This window comes from Triturus cristatus, chromosome 1_1, assembly GCF_964204655.1.
Source record: "Triturus cristatus chromosome 1_1, aTriCri1.1, whole genome shotgun sequence".
In the NCBI taxonomy this organism is placed as follows: domain Eukaryota; kingdom Metazoa; phylum Chordata; class Amphibia; order Caudata; family Salamandridae; genus Triturus; species Triturus cristatus.
In genome coordinates this window covers 1,273,216,091-1,273,236,792 of record NC_140579.1, presented here as the reverse complement: position 1 = coordinate 1,273,236,792, position 20,702 = coordinate 1,273,216,091, and the positions used below count along the sequence as shown (strand labels likewise).

The window sequence follows — 20,702 nt, the reverse complement described above, 5'->3', positions numbered from 1 at the left end:
CTTCTCTAAACTTTCGGAGCATCTTTCCTTGCTTCCAGGCCCAACAGTGGAAAAAAGAATCTGAAGATGGTTACCACGCACAGGAACTTCGAGGGCACAGTCTGACGTCACATAAGGGATGAACCTAGCACCGAAAGGTGGTCGAAGACACCCACGGAAAAAATGGGAAACAGACAATTACGAACCCAACCACAAGATGGCGGAATAATGCACAGCATGTGAATTCAGAAAAGGATTCATGCTTCAAAACATGTCTCCAAACTGAAAGGAAAAAGGGGTCTCTTCGAAAGGGAGACATGATCCATATAATAGCAGGGAACCTCCTGTGAGGCATCTATGAATGGTGAATCAGATATGTCAACCACTAATGTCTTAGCTTTTGGGGAAACAATATTCTTTCTTTCATATTCAGAGGCAATATCAGAATTGCAAACCCAGGAAAATGCATACATTTCTTGACCAAATTACAAAAAGGGCATTCACGGGGGTTTGTTTGAAGTGTATCTAAAAGGCATTGTTTTTTTATGATTCCAGTTGTAGCAAATGTCTATTCAATGATACCCTCATTCTTCGTCATTGGTTTTCAGAACTTCGTATTCCGAAACCCTCCCGTCATTCTCTTTGCAGATTCTGCAGTGTGATTCTGGCTGGCTGTTTTGGGTGCTTGGAAGGTAAATTGCAGTGATGGTCATAATCCGTTGAAAAAGCAATTTACACTCATTTTTGGAGCATCGAGAGACAGTACTTTATCTGGTTCCCACCGACCCCATTGGTTGAGACAATACATGGCTACTGTATTCTTCATCTTAATCAGAAACCGGTCTCTCAAATGAGAGGGAAGGAAAACCTGGCGGGACACATGGACTGCCCGGTGTCCCAGCAAGCTAATTTGGTACAATTTGTTTCTGCAGCCATGTCCATTTGATTTTAAAATTCCCTTGATGAGCTCAAACCCCATTAGGGATGCACCTATCACAATAGTCTGAGTTGGAACTTGTTGATGGAAAGGGACTACTCATAAAGTGAATGACTGTGTAAAATAACACAAATATGCAGAGGCTACCTGGCCATCAAGGGCTTCACCAGATACAGAAATAGTATAGTACACATTCTACAAGACTATTATTCCGAGTATGCAAAAAACACTTCAAAAACCAATGAAGCAAGTAACATGTCCGAAATATGTGCAAATCTTGCAGCTCATACCCTTAGAGCCACCTGGAGTATCCAGTGCTGGAGTGGCTAGATGATGGACCATTGCTTGGAGGCTGTGGTGTGGTGGGTGGCCATGCTCGAACTGATGCAGAGGGAGGGGGGTGGTGTTTGTTTTCTAAAAGTGGTTTCTTCGCTAGGTGCCTTCACGCTTTACAATTGCTTGAACTTAACGCGGGGTCGTCCTCCGGGATGTAGACCTAAAACGCTGTCATTTTCATAACTTTTCGCTCTGCCGGCAACTTGATGTAGGCAGCTAAGCTGTGTACAAGTGATCTTGCAACCACGCAATAAAAAGGATTGATTCTAAAAACCAATGAAACTTCTATACCTCCCCAGCTTGCAGAGTTATGTTCTCACCTACCCGGAGATTTAGCTTTTGGTGGAGATCGTGAACTTGCTGAGGTGTAAGACTGGTGATTTCTTCATGCTCCTCATAGAAGTTTTTCTCAAATGGAGGATACGCAATCTGGAGGAGAGGTCAGAGTGTTAAAATTGTGCAACCTAGAGTTTACTCCATAGAAACTGAGATTCTACTAACAGTTTAATAAATAACATGTGAATGCATTATCGAAAAATTATACATCATTGGAATTATTTAGTCAACAAAAAGACATGTTAAGAGACGTTAAGAAAAAAACTTCATGATGAGGTACAGCAAGGGGATATTAAGTACGTAAAATGCAGATTCATCACTTCTTTCATACTTCTACCAAAAGCAAGTTAAGTTGTGAGACAATACTCATCTTCTATTCTGCTACATAGAAAATAGATATGAAAAAATGTGATCAGTTTAGGAAAGTTCTCATCCAGGGGATACTCATCAATAGTCATAATCTATGAATAATCCCCGCCCATGTGCGTGATCCCGGAGCATATAGAAAATACATATATATATACACATATGTGAAAACATATAAATGCAGCCTAATAATGTTCAAAACATGGCAATGCTGTAAATTACATATTTTTGCATAGTAGTGCCCCCGTAACCCGTAAGGAAAAAAGGAAGCATCAGGCAAATTATAACAGCACTGCTTTATTGCCATAAAGCAACATGTAATTGTAGGCATTCGCCAGTAGGCTGCAGTAGAGTATCAAGAAACCAAGAAAACTGACACCCTGCCTTTAAGGCATTAGAGTAGGGGGACCGTGCCTTTAAGGCCTGCCCGTGACCCCCTGCTCCCATGATGCACTACAGGTGGCAGTTGGGCCAGTTCTTTTTTCCGGCTCCTTCTGTGAGGATCCTGGAGCTTGAGCTCTTCAGTTTTTTGACTGAAATTTTGAATTACAGCTTTTTCAAGCTTTTTTCGACGTTTTCTGGCTTTTAAGGGCTAATTCTGCTGGTTTCCAGTGAATTTTCCAATTTTTTCCAGTCAGAATGTCTCCTTTATTTAGGAAATGCCCTTCTTGTGGCAATAAAATGGCACTGGCGGATCCACACTCGGTGTGTATTGTGTGTTTACCATCAAAACACGATCCTGACCAGTGTCCCCACTGCCAGAAGTTCTCAAAGCGCACTCTGAGGGACAGAGAGCGCATTAAACTGCATGCAAGACTGGAGAAGGAACAAAGCCGTCGTGAAGGCGAGCATTCCTCATCAAGACCACCTTCTTCAGCTACGCAAGTACAGAAACTGCGACATACCAGCTCCCCGGGCTCCAAAAAGACCAGGAGTCCAAGAGGTTCGCCGTCGACGTCGAGGATGCCGGCGAAAAGGCAGAGAACTTCGGCGTCGAGGGATTCATCCCACCATCAAGAGTCTCCGCCGCGCAAAAGTAAGTCGGCGTCGAGAGGCGGTCCTTCGGGCTCGAAGGCTGCTAGTCCGGTGACATCTGGACTGTCTCCGTCGACGTCGAGGCTTCCGTCGACGTCGAGACACTCTCCGCCACCCTCGAGGGGGTCGACGTCGAGAGATGCGGCGACGTACATTCCGCCGCGAGTGGGCCGGTAGCCGTCGATGGTTACCCCCACTCGGCGACATAGAAGGTCGACGTCGAGAGGAAGATCGACGTCAAGATCACCACGTCGACGTCGAGAGAGGTCGACGTCGCCCAGTCGACGTCGAGAGAGGTCGACGGCGAAGTCGCCCAGTCGACGTCGAGAGAGGTCGAAGTCGCCCAGTCGACGTCGAGAGAGGTCGACGCCGAAGTCGCTCGGTCGACGGCAGGAGAGGTCGACGTCAAAGTCGCCTAGTCGACGTCGAGAGAGGTCGACGTCGAAGACACGGCCGACGTCGTGGTCATCTAGCCTGTAGGAGAGTAGGGTCTGCTTTCTATGTTCACCCCCACTTTTTGCTTTTGCTTTACTGGTTTTCGACTTAGATGTGGCTGTGGGCCTGCTAATCAGACCCACAGCCCTGCTGTTCTCTCTCTAAATTAATACTATGTACTTTAGGTGCATAACCCATTTGGATAGGATCACCTTATTGGCCCCTGTACAGTGTACCCTAGGTACCCAGGGCATAGGTGTACCCTAGGCCTACCAGGGGCTGCAGCATGTATTATGCCACCCCTGGCCTGGCCTTCCATTTTGACACAACTGGCTGATCACTCAGCTGGGGCAAGGTCGTGTAATCACCCCTTGCTTAGGTGTAGTATTCCTATACCTAACTTACATATAGACACATGTGTACCTATCAGTCACTCCTATGGCAGGCCTTAACAATCCTGGAGGCAGAGTGCTTGGTAACATGTGAGATGGTGCTCTAGCATGAGCTGAGCCTGTCTGCAGCTTTCGGAACCATGTCCTTATAGCTGTTCTATGATATAGCCTACCATATACTCTTAAAGTGCCTTATAGTCTTAGACGGTTATGGTAACTATGGTTTGGCTTTATCGAAACCTGTCGTGTAAGGTGTCTAACACTGTGGAATAATACCCCCATACCATTTCTGGACATGAGGATATTATTCCCCCTTCTAGAGGGAAAGACATGTTAAAATCATACTTCACTGTTAGCCTCTGACCAAAGCCTCAGCATCACAAAATGGATGCTGCTGCCACGACACAAGTCTGACCTCCTGCAGCTGGGAGTGATCCCAGCCAGGGAGGCCTGGACAATAGGTTTCCTGCTTGGGGAGGTGCTAGCACCTCCCCAGACAGCCTTTAGTGTATTGGGGCAGGGTGGGCTGAAAGGAATGAGACATGCCTGGGGCACACAAGGTGTTCCTTGCATAGTCCAGTTCAAACCGGCGCTGGGGCACTCCAGCCCCAGCTCTGGCGCGAAACTGGACAAAGGGAAGTGGGTGTAACCACCCCCTCCCAGGTCCCACCCATAAGGCGTGACCTAGCAGGTATCTCAGCCCCCCAGATTAGTATAAGAGTGGGAGTTGGGCCTCAAGACTTTAGATTATCCTGAACCTGCAAACTTGAACAGAAACTCTGGACCTTCGACATTCGACGAAAGAAGAAGACTGAAGAATCTCCCTTGTGGCCAAGGAGTGGCTACCCTGTGCAAACAGGCACCATCAAGAGACTACCCTTTGCTTTGCCCAAGTTCTACGAGGAACCGACTGCAGAGCCCGACCAGAGCCTTGACTTCCAGACTTCTCCGACCCTGATCCACATCCACAGCAGAGCTGAGGTGAGGTCCGCGGAGGCGACGAGCGACGTGGGACCGGCTACCTGGGAAAAGTGGCTAGTATCTTCAAGCGCAGCTTCTGAGGCACCCTCGAAGTTGTGCACCGGGGATTGAGAAGCCCCACCCCCAAGCACCATCTGCACCGAAGATCAGCCCCCCACACTCCACGAGTTCTGCGTGGGGCCCTTCAGCATTTTCCTGCTTGCCGCGTCTGTCCGGTTGCTTGCCCTCTGGCTAGTGGCCTTTGTGACGGCGCACCCTGAAATCTTCATCGCTGGTTTGGCTCCTCCAGACTGGCTCCTGCTCCTTTGAAAAAGAGAAGCATCCCAGACCTTCCTGGTCTGCACCAGAAGCAAGTCCTCCGTTCTGCGTGGGTTCCGCTTGCCAAGGCTTGGTGAGTCCTAGTCCAACTTCGACGCCGCCGTCAGCTCGCCTCCTGGTCCTGGTCGTCCTCGACGCTTCCTGGTCCTCCTGGCTGCAGCGACAAGCTTCACCTTCACCTGCAATCTTCACGACATCGCCTGGTTCCTTCCTGGTTCCACGTGGTCACTGGCTAGTGACCTTGACTCTGTCCCTTCTGCTTGCAGGTATCCTCTCTTCTTGATCCCAGCCTTGGGATCCACCGGACACTCTTCACTGACTGCCTGTCAGCATCTTTCTTCAGGCATCCATAGGAGTCGACGACGAAAACCGACGCAACTTCACCCCTATGCACCCGCGGCCTGTGGGCTAGGTAACTTGGGTACTCCGGTGCTCATCAGGATAGTGACTATCCTAGTGTCTAGTTTTCCAGTCTCGACTTCCTAGCTACTCCGGAAGTGTCCTAAATCTATCGATTTCTAAACTGTACTATTGCTATTGACTTTTACGCATTACGCGTGAGTGTTTCCACTCTGCACACGAATCCCGTGGGCCTCCCACTTCCTAACCTTTGGTAGTATAGTGTAGCCCCAGCGATTCCCTAGGCCAGTGGTTCCCAAACTTTTTCGACCCGTGGCTCCCTTGGCCCATTGGCCATTACCCGTGGCTCCCCGTATTTACTTATTTTGGAGGGTGGAGGGGGATGTAAGCCAGGCCTCAGGAGTACTTGCATTTTTCTCCATGAAAATAATTGGGATGAAGGTATTATAATCATACACGCAGGGTGTTTCGTATTACTAAGGCGGTACCTCTAATAATATATTCCTAGTTACACTTCTTTGCCAATGCCTTTTTTAGAGTTCCCTCTCAATCTTTTTATCCCACTTACAGTGCTACATAGCACCCCTATGCTTGTAGGCCCCATTGCCAAAGTGTTTCTGAGCTTGAAGAATATTTGCATACACTTCCATTTCTACCCATGTCATACGTGCCAACACACCTGTCTCAGCAGGGTGACTCACGATTTGTTTAACCACATGCATCTTTATTTTTGCTGTATCCTCCCTAAAATTGCCTCCAAATCAATGCAAGCCAAATAAATTCCTCATATTTTTTTTTTTTTAACATCCGTCTTTCTTGCTTCCAAATGTTGGCATTATGACGTATATGGTGTTTTACTTCCCTGTACTCAAGGAGAGAGCAGGTCTGTCTGGAAATGTGTGTGTACTGAAAGAAATATTTACTGGAAGTACCTATGGTTCAAGTACACGTGCCAATACTTAATAATACTTAATGTAATAGATAGGTCAACTGTACTTTCCTGATACCTTGCATTGGTGTAAAATGCATTTGGAAAAAAACGAAACTATTAACGAGTCAAACAAAATAAATCCGGCATCTTCCGCTTACTGAGGGAGTGTTGGAACATGGGGATCCAGTGAAATATGGAAGTCATCTCCCTCGACTTGCCATCAATTAAGCACTACGTTTACAGCTTTAGGCATGTCACTTACAAATCATTGACATAATGCACTTAAGTCTAATTAGTTTAACTGAAGCCAACAGACACTTCCACATTAAATGCATTAAAGTGCTTGGTGCGCGGCTCCCCTCGCTAGGTTTGACGGCTCCCCAGGGAGCCACGGCGCACAGTTCGGGAACCACTGCCCTAGGCCTAGGCCTATTCTATTTCCGTGACAGTGGTCCTTATACCACTTACTTAGTATATGGTTTGCGTGGCCCCTAGGGCCTAACTGTATTACTTACCTGTGTGACTTAATGTATGCTTAAATAAGACTGTGTTGTACTTACCTCTAATCTCATAAAGAGTGCTGAGGGTTTGACTAGAATAAATACACTTTATTTTATATATATATCTGTTGTGGTGTCCTTTCATTTGGTATTCAAGGGATTATATATGGTATCACAGCTGGCTTCACATGCCATTCAGAGTTTAGCCTAAGACTGCTCTTGTCCATGCTACCACTAGGATAGCTGGTCTATAAGGTTGACTTTACAACCATAAGGGTATTTGGACTGATATAAGGTGTGCACTAGAACTAGTGACATCATACATCAGGCCAACTTCTCACATAGCCGACGTCAGGTGCCAGAGAAGAGGAGATCGACGTCGAGGTCTCCGCGATCGGCGTCGCGATCGGCGTCGAGACCAAAACGGCATACCTCACACTTGCCGATGGTGACGCAGACGTCGTCGACGTCAAGGGATTCGACGTCGAGGGCGAAAACTGGAGCGCCCGCGGAGAGGTCCCCAGGAGAACAGACATCTCCGGGACTGCACATCGTGCAAATATCTCCGGAAGGATCACCCGAGGCTCCAGAGCGGTTCAGACTGTCACCGCGCTGGTTACGAGATGTGGCCGCAGGCACATGTCGGAGTCCGGAATCGGACTACTCCCGCAGGTATTCCCCACCGCGCAGGAGTAAATCACCTCCGAGGGATCCAAGGCCAATTTCACCACGCCGGTCTCGTTCCAGGGACCGTCGCACCGCGCCAAAACGTCCAAGATCTCCGTCCAAGCGCAGATCAGGGTCAAAGGCTCACCATAGTGAACGCTCCCACAAGAGGCGACGCACCAGGTCGTCCACTGGGACTTCATCCACAAGATCCTCAGTCCGGGACTACTCTCCTACTTTTTCATCCACGCCTCCATCGCGAGTGTCTCCGGTGGATGACATTATAACTTTCTCGGACGTCCTGGGTAGAGGGGCGCAGAAGTTGAACATCGCACTGCACGTCCCTCAGGCACCCACTTCTGTGATCTTTGACACTTTACACCATCGGTCAGCTCCCAGACCTCTGCTCCCGTTGGTGCCAGGATTGTTAGAACCAGCTATGGCCACGTTCCTTACACCGGCTACAGCGGGCTCGGTTCCTTCGAGAATAGCAAAGAAGTACAAGGCTCCGACCGAGGACCCTTTATTCTTGAGGGCGGACCCGCCAGCGGATTCGGTGATCGTGGAGGCGGCCATGAAGTCTCACTCAGCCTCAGTATCTGCTTCTGTCCCCCCTGAGAAGGACAGCAAACTGATGGACTCCTACGGCAGGAGAATGTGCAACACCTCTGACTCGCACATGAAGGTCGCTAGCGCTTCAGCCCTGCTGGGGAGGTATGATCGCTCCCTATGGGATTCCTTGGCCAGGTTCGTGGAGAAATTGCCTAGGGAGGACAGGCAGGACTTCACGGAGATCCTCCAAGAAGGCGGACTGGTGGCCAACCAAGTAATAAGCGCAGCGGCGGATGCATCAGACCTAGCCGCGCATGGCTACTCCCATGGCATCTGCTCCCGCCGTTCGGCCTGGCTCAGATTAACGGGCCTCAAACCAGATGCGCAGAAAAGAATTCTTAACCTGCCGTTTAATGAGTCATCGCTATTTGAAGCTCATGCGGACGACCAAATGAGCAAGATGAAAACGGAATTGGACACCGTAAAGGCTGTGGGACTGGAAAAGCGCAAAGAGTTCCGCAAGCGCTTTCGCCAGGGCGACAAACGTGCCGTTCACCAGCGTGTTCAAACGCCCCAATTGTCCTCTCAAAACCAACAGAGGTCCCAGTTTCAGCAAAGGGGCCGGGGCAGAGGAAGAGGAAATGCTAAACAGCAGCAGTCCTCTAACAAGCAACCTCCCAAACAGTGAAAACTTACTTCCTCCGCGCTCGTTCGCCACTCCGGTAGGAGGAAGTATCACCGTTCACCTGGCAGAGTGGAATGCAATTACAAACGACAGATGGGTGCTGAGTATTGTAGAGCGTGGCTACTTGCTGAGGTTCAAATCTCCCCCTCCGCAGGTACCCCCACGGAAACAGCCACTCCCTCCCAGCCAAAACAAGCTTTTAAAGGACGAAGTTGCCACTCTCCTCTCCAAAAACGCCATAGAGGAAGTTCCAAACAGGCAGAGAAATCAGGGAGTGTATTCCCGGTACTTTCTTGTTCAGAAAAGAGGAGCGATCGGGGACAACAGACCCATCCTCGATCTCCGCTTCCTCAACAGATTTCTCAGAAGAGAAAAATTCAGGATGCTAGCACTGCACCAGATCTTCCCACATCTACACCAGGGGGACTGGATGTGTGCCATCGACTTACAGGATGCATACTTCCACATTCCTGTCTCAGCGAAACATCGGAAGTTTCTCAGATTTCACATCTTTCGCCAACATTATCAATACAAGGTCGTGCCATTCGGCCTCAAGTCCGCGCCACAAACGTTCTCAAAGTGCATGGCGGTGGTGGCTGCATTTCTCCGCAAACGGAAGATATTCGTCTACCCCTATCTAGACGACTGGCTCTTAAAAAGTTCCACTCCGGCTCGACTCCAGAGTCATCTCTCGTTCTGCCTAAACCTTCTACACTCGTTGGGCCTTCAGGTCAACTACAGGAAGTCGATCCTCAATCCAACTCAGCGAATCCACTACCTGGGCGCCTCTCTAGACTCCTCAAGCGCAAGCGTGTGTCCTTCGGAGGAGAGGTTATCCTCCATGCTGCAAAAAAGCCGCACGCTTCTCAGCACGGAATATCCCACAGCCAGACAAGTGTCATCTCTCCTGGGATCCATGACCTTGTGCATCTACATCGTGCCCAACGCACGTCTGCACATGCGTCCTCTGCAACAAGACCTAGAGGATCAGTGGTCGCAGAGGTCCGGCCGCTGGGAGGATCACATTACCCTTCATCAAGCCGCCAAAGATTCTATCCGGTGGTGGATGAAGCGCTCCCATCTGCTTCACGGCGTCCCTTTCCATCAGGCGCCTCCGACACAGACAGTGGTCACAGACGCCTCCATGCAGGGCTGGGGGGCTCATATGGGCCGGCTTCAAGTACAAGGTCTCTGGTCCGCTACCGAACAGAGCTATCACATCAACTTCTTGGAGCTACGAGCAGTCCATCTCGCTCTCAAGTCCCTGTACCCATCCCTGCAGACCGACTATGTTCAGGTTCAGACGGACAACACCACAACTATGTTCTATCTGAACAAGCAAGGAGGGACCAGATCACGGGTCCTGTCTCTGGAGGCCCAGTCAATCTGGAAATGGCTTCTGGCGAGAAACTCGACGATCGTCGCTGTTCACCTGCCAGGGACCCTGAACGTGCAGGCGGACGGCCTCAGCAGAGACTTCATCAAAGCGCACGACTGGGTGCTCAACGAAGACGTCGCTCAAGACATCTTCCGCTTGTGGGGCATACCGGACATCGATCTGTTCGCAGACGCGGACAACAAAAAATGCCCAGTCTTCGCCTCCAGGTTCCCTCAACGGGGGTCGCAGGGGAACGCGCTTTTGATCAGCTGGTCGAGGACATTGCTTTACGCTTTTCCTCCTCTCCCTCTCATCCCGGCTGTGATTCAGAAGTTCTACAGGGCCAGAACTCGGATGATCCTAATAGCACCGGAGTGGCCCCGGCAGTGGTGGTACCCAGATCTACTCCAGCTGTCGGAGGTACCACAGAGGAGGTTGCCATGCCTGCCGAACTTGCTGACCAAGGACAAGGGGAGAGTGTTCCACCCCAATCTCCCCTCCCTCCGCTTGACGGCATGGCTCCTGAATTCATCCAGTACGGACATCTAGATCTTCCACCGGACTGTATGAGCATTCTTCGGGAGGCAAAGAGGCCCTCCACGAGGAAGTCGTATGGCTTTAAATGGAAAAGATTCTGCTTCTGGTGTAGAGATAACACCCTTGATCCGATCCGGGGTCAAGAACAGGTTATTCTCCCCTACTTACTGTACTTGGCGAAGTCTGGGTTAAAGTACTCTTCCATCAGAGTACACTTAGCTGCTATTACAGCCTATAGGAAGTCTCCTACCCAGACCTCATTCTTTCAGATGCCAGTGGTAAAGGATTTCTTAGAAGGGCTTAAGAAAGTTTACCCACCTGTGAGGTCTCCTTCCCCTTCCTGGGAACTGAACATCGTTCTCTCTAAACTGATGGGAGCCCCTTTTGAACCGATTCATAAGGCCTCCTTGCAACATCTGACCTGGAAGGCTGCCTTCTTAGTAGCCATCACTTCGGCCCGTAGGGTTAGTGAAATTCAGGCCCTCTGCTGCAAGGAACCTTACACTGTGTTTCATGCTAATATGGTGGTGCTCCGTACCCATCCGAGCTTCCTACCCAAGGTGGTCTCGGACTTCCACATTAACCAGGTGATCACGTTGCCCACCTTCTTTCCTCAACCGACTACTTCCCCGGAGAGAGCCCTACACTCTCTTGACCTCCGGAGGGTTTTGAAATTCTATCTGGCTAAGACCCTTACTCTTAGAAAGTCAGACAGGCTCTTGTGAACTATGGGTCCACGAATACCGGGCTGGCTGCATCCAAGACATCTATTTCAAGATGGATTGTCTCTTGTATAGCTTTGGCTTACCAACTATCCCACAAAGTTCTGCAGGGTAAACCTAGAGCACACTCTACTCGAGGGAAGGCTTCTACGGTAGCACTCCTTCGCAACGTTCCCATGTCTGAGATCTGTAAAGCGGCTACATGGCGCTCAGTCCATACTTTTACGCGCCATTACTGCCTAGATTCAGACACGCAGGCCGACGCCCAGGTGGAGCAGGCTTCTCTGAGGAACCTGTTTGCATAACTGTAAATGCAAAATGTGTTTTGCTGTTTGTTTTTTAACTGTTTTTTTTTTTTTTTTTTTTCAAAAACCTTTATTAAGAGTCAAAGGTACACAGCAGAGAGCCTACAACCCTTATGGGCCGGCCGCGGTAATTAACTTGCATATGTCTCGAAGCACACAGCCCATATGCCGTCAACCCGGAGGTACGGCGGCGTTGAAGGATACCGGTGTACCAAGGTGTAGCTAGTATGTGGCAAATCTAGTGTCCTTCAGAATGTCCACCAAGATATGGGCAGAGAGCCCCAAGTTGCATTACAGTGCCAAACAATCGAACTAACAAACTCAACAAACTCCCCCCCCCTCCCTCCCCTTAGCTACCGGTCCACACCACACTTGTCTCCCGTGTCCAAGGCTCGGGGCTGCAGCCGCCACCCCCCTCCCAACACCCTAACCGCACCAGCAGGATACTAGACATCTCCGGGTTCTTCCTGCGCGATGGCGGGTGGTTCACAAATGCCGCCCCTGAAATCGTTCCACTTGGTCCATACCTCAACCCATTTACTAGGGCACCCTCTCGCAACATACACAGTTCTTTCCTGCAGCATGCACCAGTCCATATCATTGGTCCAATCTGATAGTTTTGGCGGAACAGCGCTTCCCCAGAGCCTAGCTATGTTCCTCTTCGCAACCATTTGGCCAAGTGTGACCCAGAGCCTCCCTTTTGGCGGCAGGTCGGTTGGTTCCCATATATTAAGGATGCATCTTTTAGCCTCAGGGCGAATCTCCACCTCCCACACCTCCTCCATACACCGCACCACTCTTCTCCAGTACCTCTGAATCTTCGGGCAGCCCCACAGTATGTGGAAAAACGTTCCTGTGTACCCACAACCCCTCCTGCAGCGTGCTGTGTCCGCCCTCCCCATCATGTGTAGTCTCGTGCAAGAGATGTAAACTCTATGTAGGATCTTCAGCTGAATGAGCCGCAATCGGGCCGATATCGCGACTTCCCGTGGGGAGGCCAGGGCGTAGAGCCACTCCTCGTCATCTATCTCCAACCCTTCCGCGACCCATTTTGCTTTTAGGGGGAGAAGCACATCTGGGGGGTTATTGATAAGTTTTTTGTAGGTGAGGGAGATGGCGTGTTCCGCGAGATGCCCGTCCAGCAGCCTATCTTCGAGGGGGGAGGCGGGCGGCAGCTTGGCCTCCGGTGGGATATTGGCCTGCAGGGAGTGACTTATCTGCAAGTACCTATAGTGTTCAGTATCTGCCAGCTCGTATGCTTCTTTCATTTGGGCGAAAGTGCGGACCCCCGTAGGCCCCCAGATGTCTTTGATCTGGGAGATGCCAATCAGGTCCCAGTTACGGAACCCCTTGGTGCGCCTGAGATTGCCAAGTGCTTCGGAGGCCCAGAGTGGCGTGGCCATCGTGAGGACGCCAGACCAGCCGAGTTTCTTCTGTGCGATATGCCATATCTGCACCGAGTGGAGCGTCGGACCTGTGAGTCCGCGCGCCCCTCTTTTAGAATAGAGTGCTATGTCATAATTCCCGCCGGGAAGCAACCACCTATCCATACCATACGCTGGGTCGTTCCCGTCCCCGTAGGTCCCTTGGTTAATCGCGGACAGGTGAGCCGCCCAACAGTATTTACGGATGTCGGGGAGAGCTATTCCGCCATCGTACCACCCCAGCGTGAGCTTAGCCAGCGAGATACGCGGCGTCCCGGCCCAGAGGAGGGTGCGTACCGCGGTCTCGATCGCCAGAAAGTAGCCGTTCGGGACCAGGTCTGGGTAGTTTTGCAGCGCGTAGAGGAAGCGCGGGAGCGATAACATCTTAAAAAGCGCTGCTCGGCCCAGCAATGACAGTGGGAGGTTTTGCCAGGATTTCGCCTCCCTCTGGAGCCGGAGCAGCGGCGGTCTGAGGTTGTGCTCGTACAGCAGGGTCTTATTGGTGGTGACATACACTCCGAGATATTTAAACCCATCCTTTGCCACCCGAATAGGACAGGAGGCAGGGAGTCTGGGAGGGTCCCCGTGCAAGACGTAGAGGTGCGATTTAGCCCAGTTAACTCTGAACCCTGAGTTGCGACCAAAGCTAGCCAGTATGTCCAGCGCCGCTATCATGGAGCCACGCGGCTTAGAGAGGTAAAGAAGTATGTCATCAGCATACTGTGATATTTTATCCTCCCACCCCTCCGCCCATGCTATGCCCTGCACAGTGGCAACCTGTCTTATCCAGGCTGCAAGCGGCTCCAGAGAGAGGGCGAAAAGAAGTGGCGAAAGGGGGCAGCCCTGTCGAGTCCCTCTGGCTAGCGCGAAGACTTCTGACACCTTGTTGTTTACCAGCACCTGCGCCAGGGGTTCCGCGTACAATAAGCGCACCCACTCGATGAAGCGAGGCCCGAAACCCAACTTTCGTAAGACTGCGAACATATACGGCCATTCCTTTTAACTGTTTTTTGCTCGTCCGCGAGACTTTGGGTATGGGCTTGCTACTCTATTCATAGATTATGACTATTGATGAGTATCCCCTGGATGAGAAGGATTAGTTACTTACCTGTAATCCTAGTTCTCATCCAGGGGTATACTCATCAAAGTCATAAGCGACCCACCCACCTCCCCGGACGAGCAATGTTTTCTCTTTAAATAAGTGATGTATGGAAGGCAGATCTACTCAGGTGCGGAGGCACCGCCAAAAAGAACTGGCCCAACTGCCACCTGTAGTGCATCATGGGAGCAGGGGGTCACGGGCAGGCCTTAAAGGCACGGTCCCCCTACTCTAATGCCTTAAAGGCAGGGTGTCAGTTTTCTTGGTTTCTTGATACTCTACTGCAGCCTACTGGCGAATGCCTATAATTACATGTTGCTTTATGGCAATAAAGCAGTGCTGTGTTATAATTTGCCTGATGCTTCCTTTTTTCCTTACGGGTTACGGGGGCACTACTATGCAAAAATATGTAATTTACAGCATTGCCATGTTTTGAACATTATTAGGCTGCATTTATATGTTTTCACATATCTATATATATGTATTTTCTATATGCTCCGGGATCCCGCACATGGGCGGGGATTATTCATAGATTATGTCTTTGATGAGTATACCCCTGGATGAGAACTAGGATTACAGGTAAGCAACTAATCCTTATTCACAAATGCTACTTGATGGGAGATTAATCTACTTCGTATACTAGTGATGGAGGGTGGCCGGCATCAATGCAAATGCTGGGCCTCTGCAAGACTTTTACACTGGATAGCCTAACATCAGACGTCTAGTAGCTCTAGCAAAACTGGCTGGCCATCCTCAACTGGCCCTTCCTTTTATTTCTGAGAGATATCATGAGACAAGGTAGGGATATCCCTCCTCAACACAGTACCTTTCTAACATGGACAAGAAATGTTTTCTTACCTTTAATCCTAGTCATCTGGGGAATCTCTACTGAGATCACATGCACAGAAATGTTCACATAATCTCAAATATTGTTTCAGCCTATGTGAGAAAGTAGCTCTGTATATACTGTTCCCAAATAGGTACAGGGTGTACAGAGTCCACAGTCCCCAGAGGTTTGGCAGAGGCTAAAGTTAGATATAACCTTACTCTCTAAAGTGGTAGCTTGGTCGAGCAGTAAGGCAGTATCAGAGGACAGTGTAAAGCATTTGTTGCACACACTCAGTCAGCAAATGGTCTCACACACTCAATAACTGACCTCTAGGCCAATGGTTCATATATTAAAAATATATGCTTGTTTATTTTAGAACCAACAATTGGAATTAAAATATACTTTCTCAGAATGAGATGCTTTATATAAATACTTTTGCAATATGCAATTGACTTTTGTAAACAGTTACAAGTGGTTGCAATAGGCAACACTATTTTAAACACAATAATGCATTGAATTCAATGGAAGTTTCAAGTTATTTGCAACAGATTACTTTTAGGATTACTTTTGGGATTCCAGGACTGGATCCTAGATTCAGTCCAGGGTCAGTACTTAGAATCAAGTGATAAAATTCGACTTAATTACTGTGATGATTTTTAGACAATATTTTGCCATTTTAAAAGTTGATAGAAAATATTTCATAGAAAAACAGTCAATGATTCCCTATGGCAGAAAATTCAAGTTGCAGGTGTAGTATGTTCTCGTTACTTTTGTAATCCAGTACTGGGTGCCTAGACTCAGTACTGGGACCTTTATCCAAAACAGGTAAGCAATTACGTTTTCAGAAGTTATACTATTTTTAAAGAATATTTAAACTTTGCAGAAATTGACACTTAGCAGAAATTTCACAGAAAAACAGTCAATGATTTCCTATGGGAGAAAATTGGGTTACAGGTAAGCACAGTTGTAAGTATTTTTCAGAGTCAGTGCTGGGCACCAAGATCCAGCATTGGGAGCTCACCTAAGAGCAGGTGAGTGTTTTTGTTACTCGGCTGATTTTTGGCGAATATTTTCAGATTTGAAAAGTACACACTTAGAAGAAATTTCAGGAAAAAGCCAGTCAATGTTACCCTATGAAGAAAATTGAGTTATCGGTTTAAAGGTAACTACTCGACTGGCAGAGTTGAGGTTCTGGGCATAGACTCAGGGGTCCCCCAGGGTCAGGTAGGTACAGTTGGTTCATCCCCAGCGGCACTAGGGAGGCCGGGTGCAGAGAGTTAGGCCCAATGTTATCCTATGAGGGATAGGGGGGCCTTGGTTAGTGGCTGCTGACTAGCATGCCACACGGCTGTGGGAGCCGGGCTCCTGGTCATTTACTCAGGGTAAGTGGGGAAGGAGATCGGTGTAGAGGTTGCACTGCCAGGGCCACTCGGGCGGCTGGGTGCAGGGTGCTTTTGAGCCTTCGGGCGCTCAATTGATTTCAATGGGAAATCTCCGGTTTAGAAAAAGACTGCAAGCTCGGGGACGAGGATTCTTCAGGTGCCACCACCACTTCCAGAGGTAAGTTGGGTAGTTGGAGGATAGGTAGGTACCCCGGGATTGGGCACAGGGGGCCGCGGGGCGCCGGGGTGCCTTTTGGTGTCGGGAAATCTTACCCTCCGTTGATCGCGGTTGGAGGGGCACCTTGTTCTGAGGCTGCAGGCTTCTTCAGGAGTGTCGAGGAAGGTCCTTGGGTGCCGGACTCAGGGTCACAGTCGCCGTGGGGTCGTCCTCGTGGTCTTTGTTCACTCCAGCACAGGCCAGGCTTGGCTGGTGCAGAGTATGCTGGGATTGCGGTTCCAGGCTGCTGCCAGGGATTAGAAGTAGATTTTGAGTAGAGCCTCTACTCATGGGAGTCCCAGGGACTTCGAGTCAAAAGGTAGCCAGGTCCTCCGGGGTTTGTGAGGCTGCTGGCCACAAGAGATGCCGGGTTGGAGCAGGAGCAGGTTCGAGGGTCGACAGGCCGGTAGGGCTGGGGCCAAAGCAGTTTGTGTCTTCCTCTTCTTAGCAGCTGCAGGGCAGGTCTTCTTTCTCCTAGCTCTTCTTCGGATTTTGGAATCTGAAATCTGGGGAAGGAAGGTTCAGGGTGCCCCTAAATACTAGATTTAGGGGTGTTACAGGTAGGTGAAGGGCAGGGACCAATGGGTCCCTGTCCTGGGGTGGGTATACCCCCTATCCTGCCTCTCTCCTGTGGGAGGGGGGCAGTAGCCTAGTCCTGATTGGGTAGCGCTTCCCATCTTCAAGATGGCGAGAGCCCGGGGATGTGCTTCACCTCGCCTCCCCCACCTGAGGGGTGGGGTTGGCAGGCTGGCACATCCCCTGTCCTTTTTTGTGGTTTCCGGCCAAGCTTCCCGCCAGAGTGGGGGGTTGCAGTGGCATGGGGAAGCTCAGAGAGGCGGCATGCCTTTGAAGCTTACCCCTGCCCATCCTGGGGGAGTAGATTTAGAACCTCGCCCAGGATGTGCATTGTTGCAGGCCCAGGAGAGCAGGGGCTCTCCTACCCAGGGGTCCAGCAACATGTCTGCTGTGTGGCAGCCTAGGCAGCCTCAGAACAGACGTGGATTGTGGGTTAGGTTTCAGGGGGGCTCTCTAAGATGCCCTCTGTGGTGCTTGGTACATTAAATCCCACACTGGTATCAGTGTGGATTTAAAGTGCCGAGCAGTTTGATCCCAAACTTCTCAGGCTTCAGAGCTGCCATTATGGTGCTGTGGAGTTCGTGTTTGACAAGCTCCCAGCACCATGTACTCTTAAATGGCAGCACTGCACTTACAGGGTCCAGGAATGGACATGGGTACTGTAGGAGCACAGGGCTCCTGCCTCTGTGCCCACACCACTGGCATAGGGCACCCAGCTAGAGGGGTGGCTGATGTATGCCAGGGCAGTGTAGTTTGTGGGCATGGCACACAGGGATGTGTGCCATGTAGACTCTCTGTTTTGTCTTGTACCCAGACACTCAGCCTGCCAGGGCAGTGTGTGGGTGTTAGGATACAGGGCCTCTAAGGGTGGCACAATGAGTGCTGCAGCCCTTAGAGGCCTACCCTGGTCACAAGGCCCTGGGTATCTAGGGTACCAATTACCAGGGGCTGACATGTGGCCCGGGTTTGCCAATTTGGTTTTGAGGTTTTTGTTTAGGGAAGGAACATAGGCCCTGGGCACCTGATTGGCAGGAGTCCGGGGCACACTCAGTCAAAGTACATTCAGCATTTCAGCAAAAAGTGGGGGCATACCATGCAAGAAAGATGGCACTTTCTCACAGCCTATAAAAAAGGCTATATTGGCAATTTACTTTCATTTACTTTGAAAAATGCCAAATTAATATTAAAAACAGAAAAGGTACCTGAAAAAAATAAACCTTTCCTACAAAAAAAATCATTTGCAAGTCGTTTTGAAAGAAAATGGATTTGAAGGAGTCAGGGCATTGTAGACATACAGACCGCAGATATGCTCGTATGAAAATGAAAAGGATACTTACCTGTAGGAGTAGTGTTACAGCTTGAAAACTTCCCTATTTTAAATCCTCTAGGCAGTGCTTAAGCTGCGTTTCTGGTCACAGTGGTAATTCCTCTTTCTAAGTTCTCCAGACAGTGCTACAACTGGTTCTCTGGTACCCGTGGTAATTCCTCATTCTAAGTCCTCTAGGCAGTGCTGCAGCGGTGTCTCTGTTCATGCATCCAGTACACCAAACCAAAACATATAGGTTAAAAGACATTGTAACAACACCAATAGCACTTAACTCTCAAAAAAAGAGACACCTATTGCATTGCAAATGCTTTTTTTTTTTTTAGTGGGTGTCAACATTGACCATATGGTGGTTTGTTCCTCCTCAATGAGATCAGACCTATGCCCAGGTAGCTTCATTGCATGGTCACCATCTTTAGATTATTTTATTTGGCATCCTTATGTCTGTTGCTTCCTTCGTCTTGCTTTTCACTGTCTTGTCCTTCCTATTGCACAGTCTCATCACTCATTTCCTGGCAGAGGTGGGAGGATCAAATGTGAATACAGCAAGTCTTCTAGCTGCAAAACTACTCCTACAAGTAAGTAACCTTTTCGTTTTGCAGCGTGAATCTTCCTTGATTCACATGCTGGGCATGAATTATGTTGCGTATTCTCTGGTATTGCGGGAGATTGGGTAGAGAACAAGTTTGTGTTTGCAAACAGTTGTTTAAATATCCTTTGTCCTTCTGGTACTTTATTTCCATTAATGCTTGGTGAAGGTGTGTTTAAGACTTTAGCTATTAACCCCTTCGGTGCTCATGACGGAACGGTTCCGTCATGAGCCACGGTTGAGCTGTGCTCATGACGGAACCGTTCCGTCATGACCACGCCCGCGCAAGATTCCGTCAGCACAGCGGCGGAATCTGCGCAGCATGGAAGGGGTTAAAGTCGGTTTTGCCCACTTCTTTGTGTAGTGCATTCTTGGTCTTTCCTACAGTGTTACACTTTACTGCTGTGTGACATTTCTGTATTGTCTGAAATATCCACCTTTCTATGGTTGCCTTTGTTACTGGCAACCACTTACCTGCTTGGCCGAATGAGACTATCAACTGGTTGGTCTTCCTTGCTGGCTTGGTTTTCTGCATTTCATAACTGCATTCCTGACGTCCAGCTTGTTTGCGCTCGCTCTGCTTGCGACTTTGGTTGCAGGAAAAACCCCAGAAGACGTATTGCTTGGTCAATATGAACATGTGATACCACCTTGGGCAGGAAATTAGAATTTTCTTTTATTACTACCCAGTCCTTGTAAATTGTGAATGCATGACGGAATGTATGCAAGACGCGCTCCCTCTCGTCAGTTACCTTCAGTGGCAGCCAGAAGTAAAGTTCAGGGTACCGACGGAGAGGTGAGTTGCACGCCTTCTAAGACAAATGTGCTTGTGACGTCTTTTACTTTGAATCCCTTCCGGAATGGTCTGCTAGTACCATTGACTTTATAACCATGCGCCATCATTCCTAGAATGTATTGTACATTGCCACAACATATTAAAAACATTCTTGTTGATAAGAACCTTCTTAATCTTGTCTACTGGCACTGTTTTCTACATCAATAGTGCAGTCCCACATATGCGCTATTCCTGAACATCGTATGCTTCTTATTGCTATTGGCATTTCATGGCGCTTGAAATAAGGATAACAATATAATATTATATCAATCATTTCAGAATGGTTCCACATGTTGTCGTCAGGAACATTGAGTTTGAGTTAACACAAAATGTATGGAAAGCTGTTTTGTGGTATATGGACAGTATCTATAATCAGTCTTTTCCTTTTAATCAGAGTGGGGCCTCTCGTCCTGAGCTGCTGCCAGGTGAGGTGAGGTGTCCACCTGTGAAATTACGGTTAAGGAATATTATTCATATCCTTCATTTACTTTTCTCGTACTAATGGCACCAGTTGCAACCTTTGAATAATAATAACCAACCTCTTCCATGTTTTAAGCACCAAAACACAGTACAAGTATTTTAAAATGTCTCTCCTCCTTTTTTTCATGGTCCAGTTTTGATCACCATGTTTTCTCTTTCACAGGTGACAACATTAACTGTAGATTTTTTCAAAAAG

General features: G+C 49.0%; 1 protein-coding gene across 2 annotated transcripts in view; it reads right to left on the bottom strand.

Annotated features, from left to right (window-relative positions):
- The window catches only part of LOC146871945 (ATP-dependent RNA helicase DDX42-like), an 865,800-nt gene that overhangs the window by 514,103 nt on the left and 330,995 nt on the right, over positions 1-20,702 (bottom strand). For both annotated transcript variants that reach the window (XM_085652377.1, XM_085652387.1), the window contains one exon: positions 1,577-1,681. In XM_085652377.1, the coding sequence (XP_085508503.1) occupies positions 1,577-1,681 (105 nt within the window). The remainder of the gene's footprint in view (positions 1-1,576; positions 1,682-20,702) is intronic.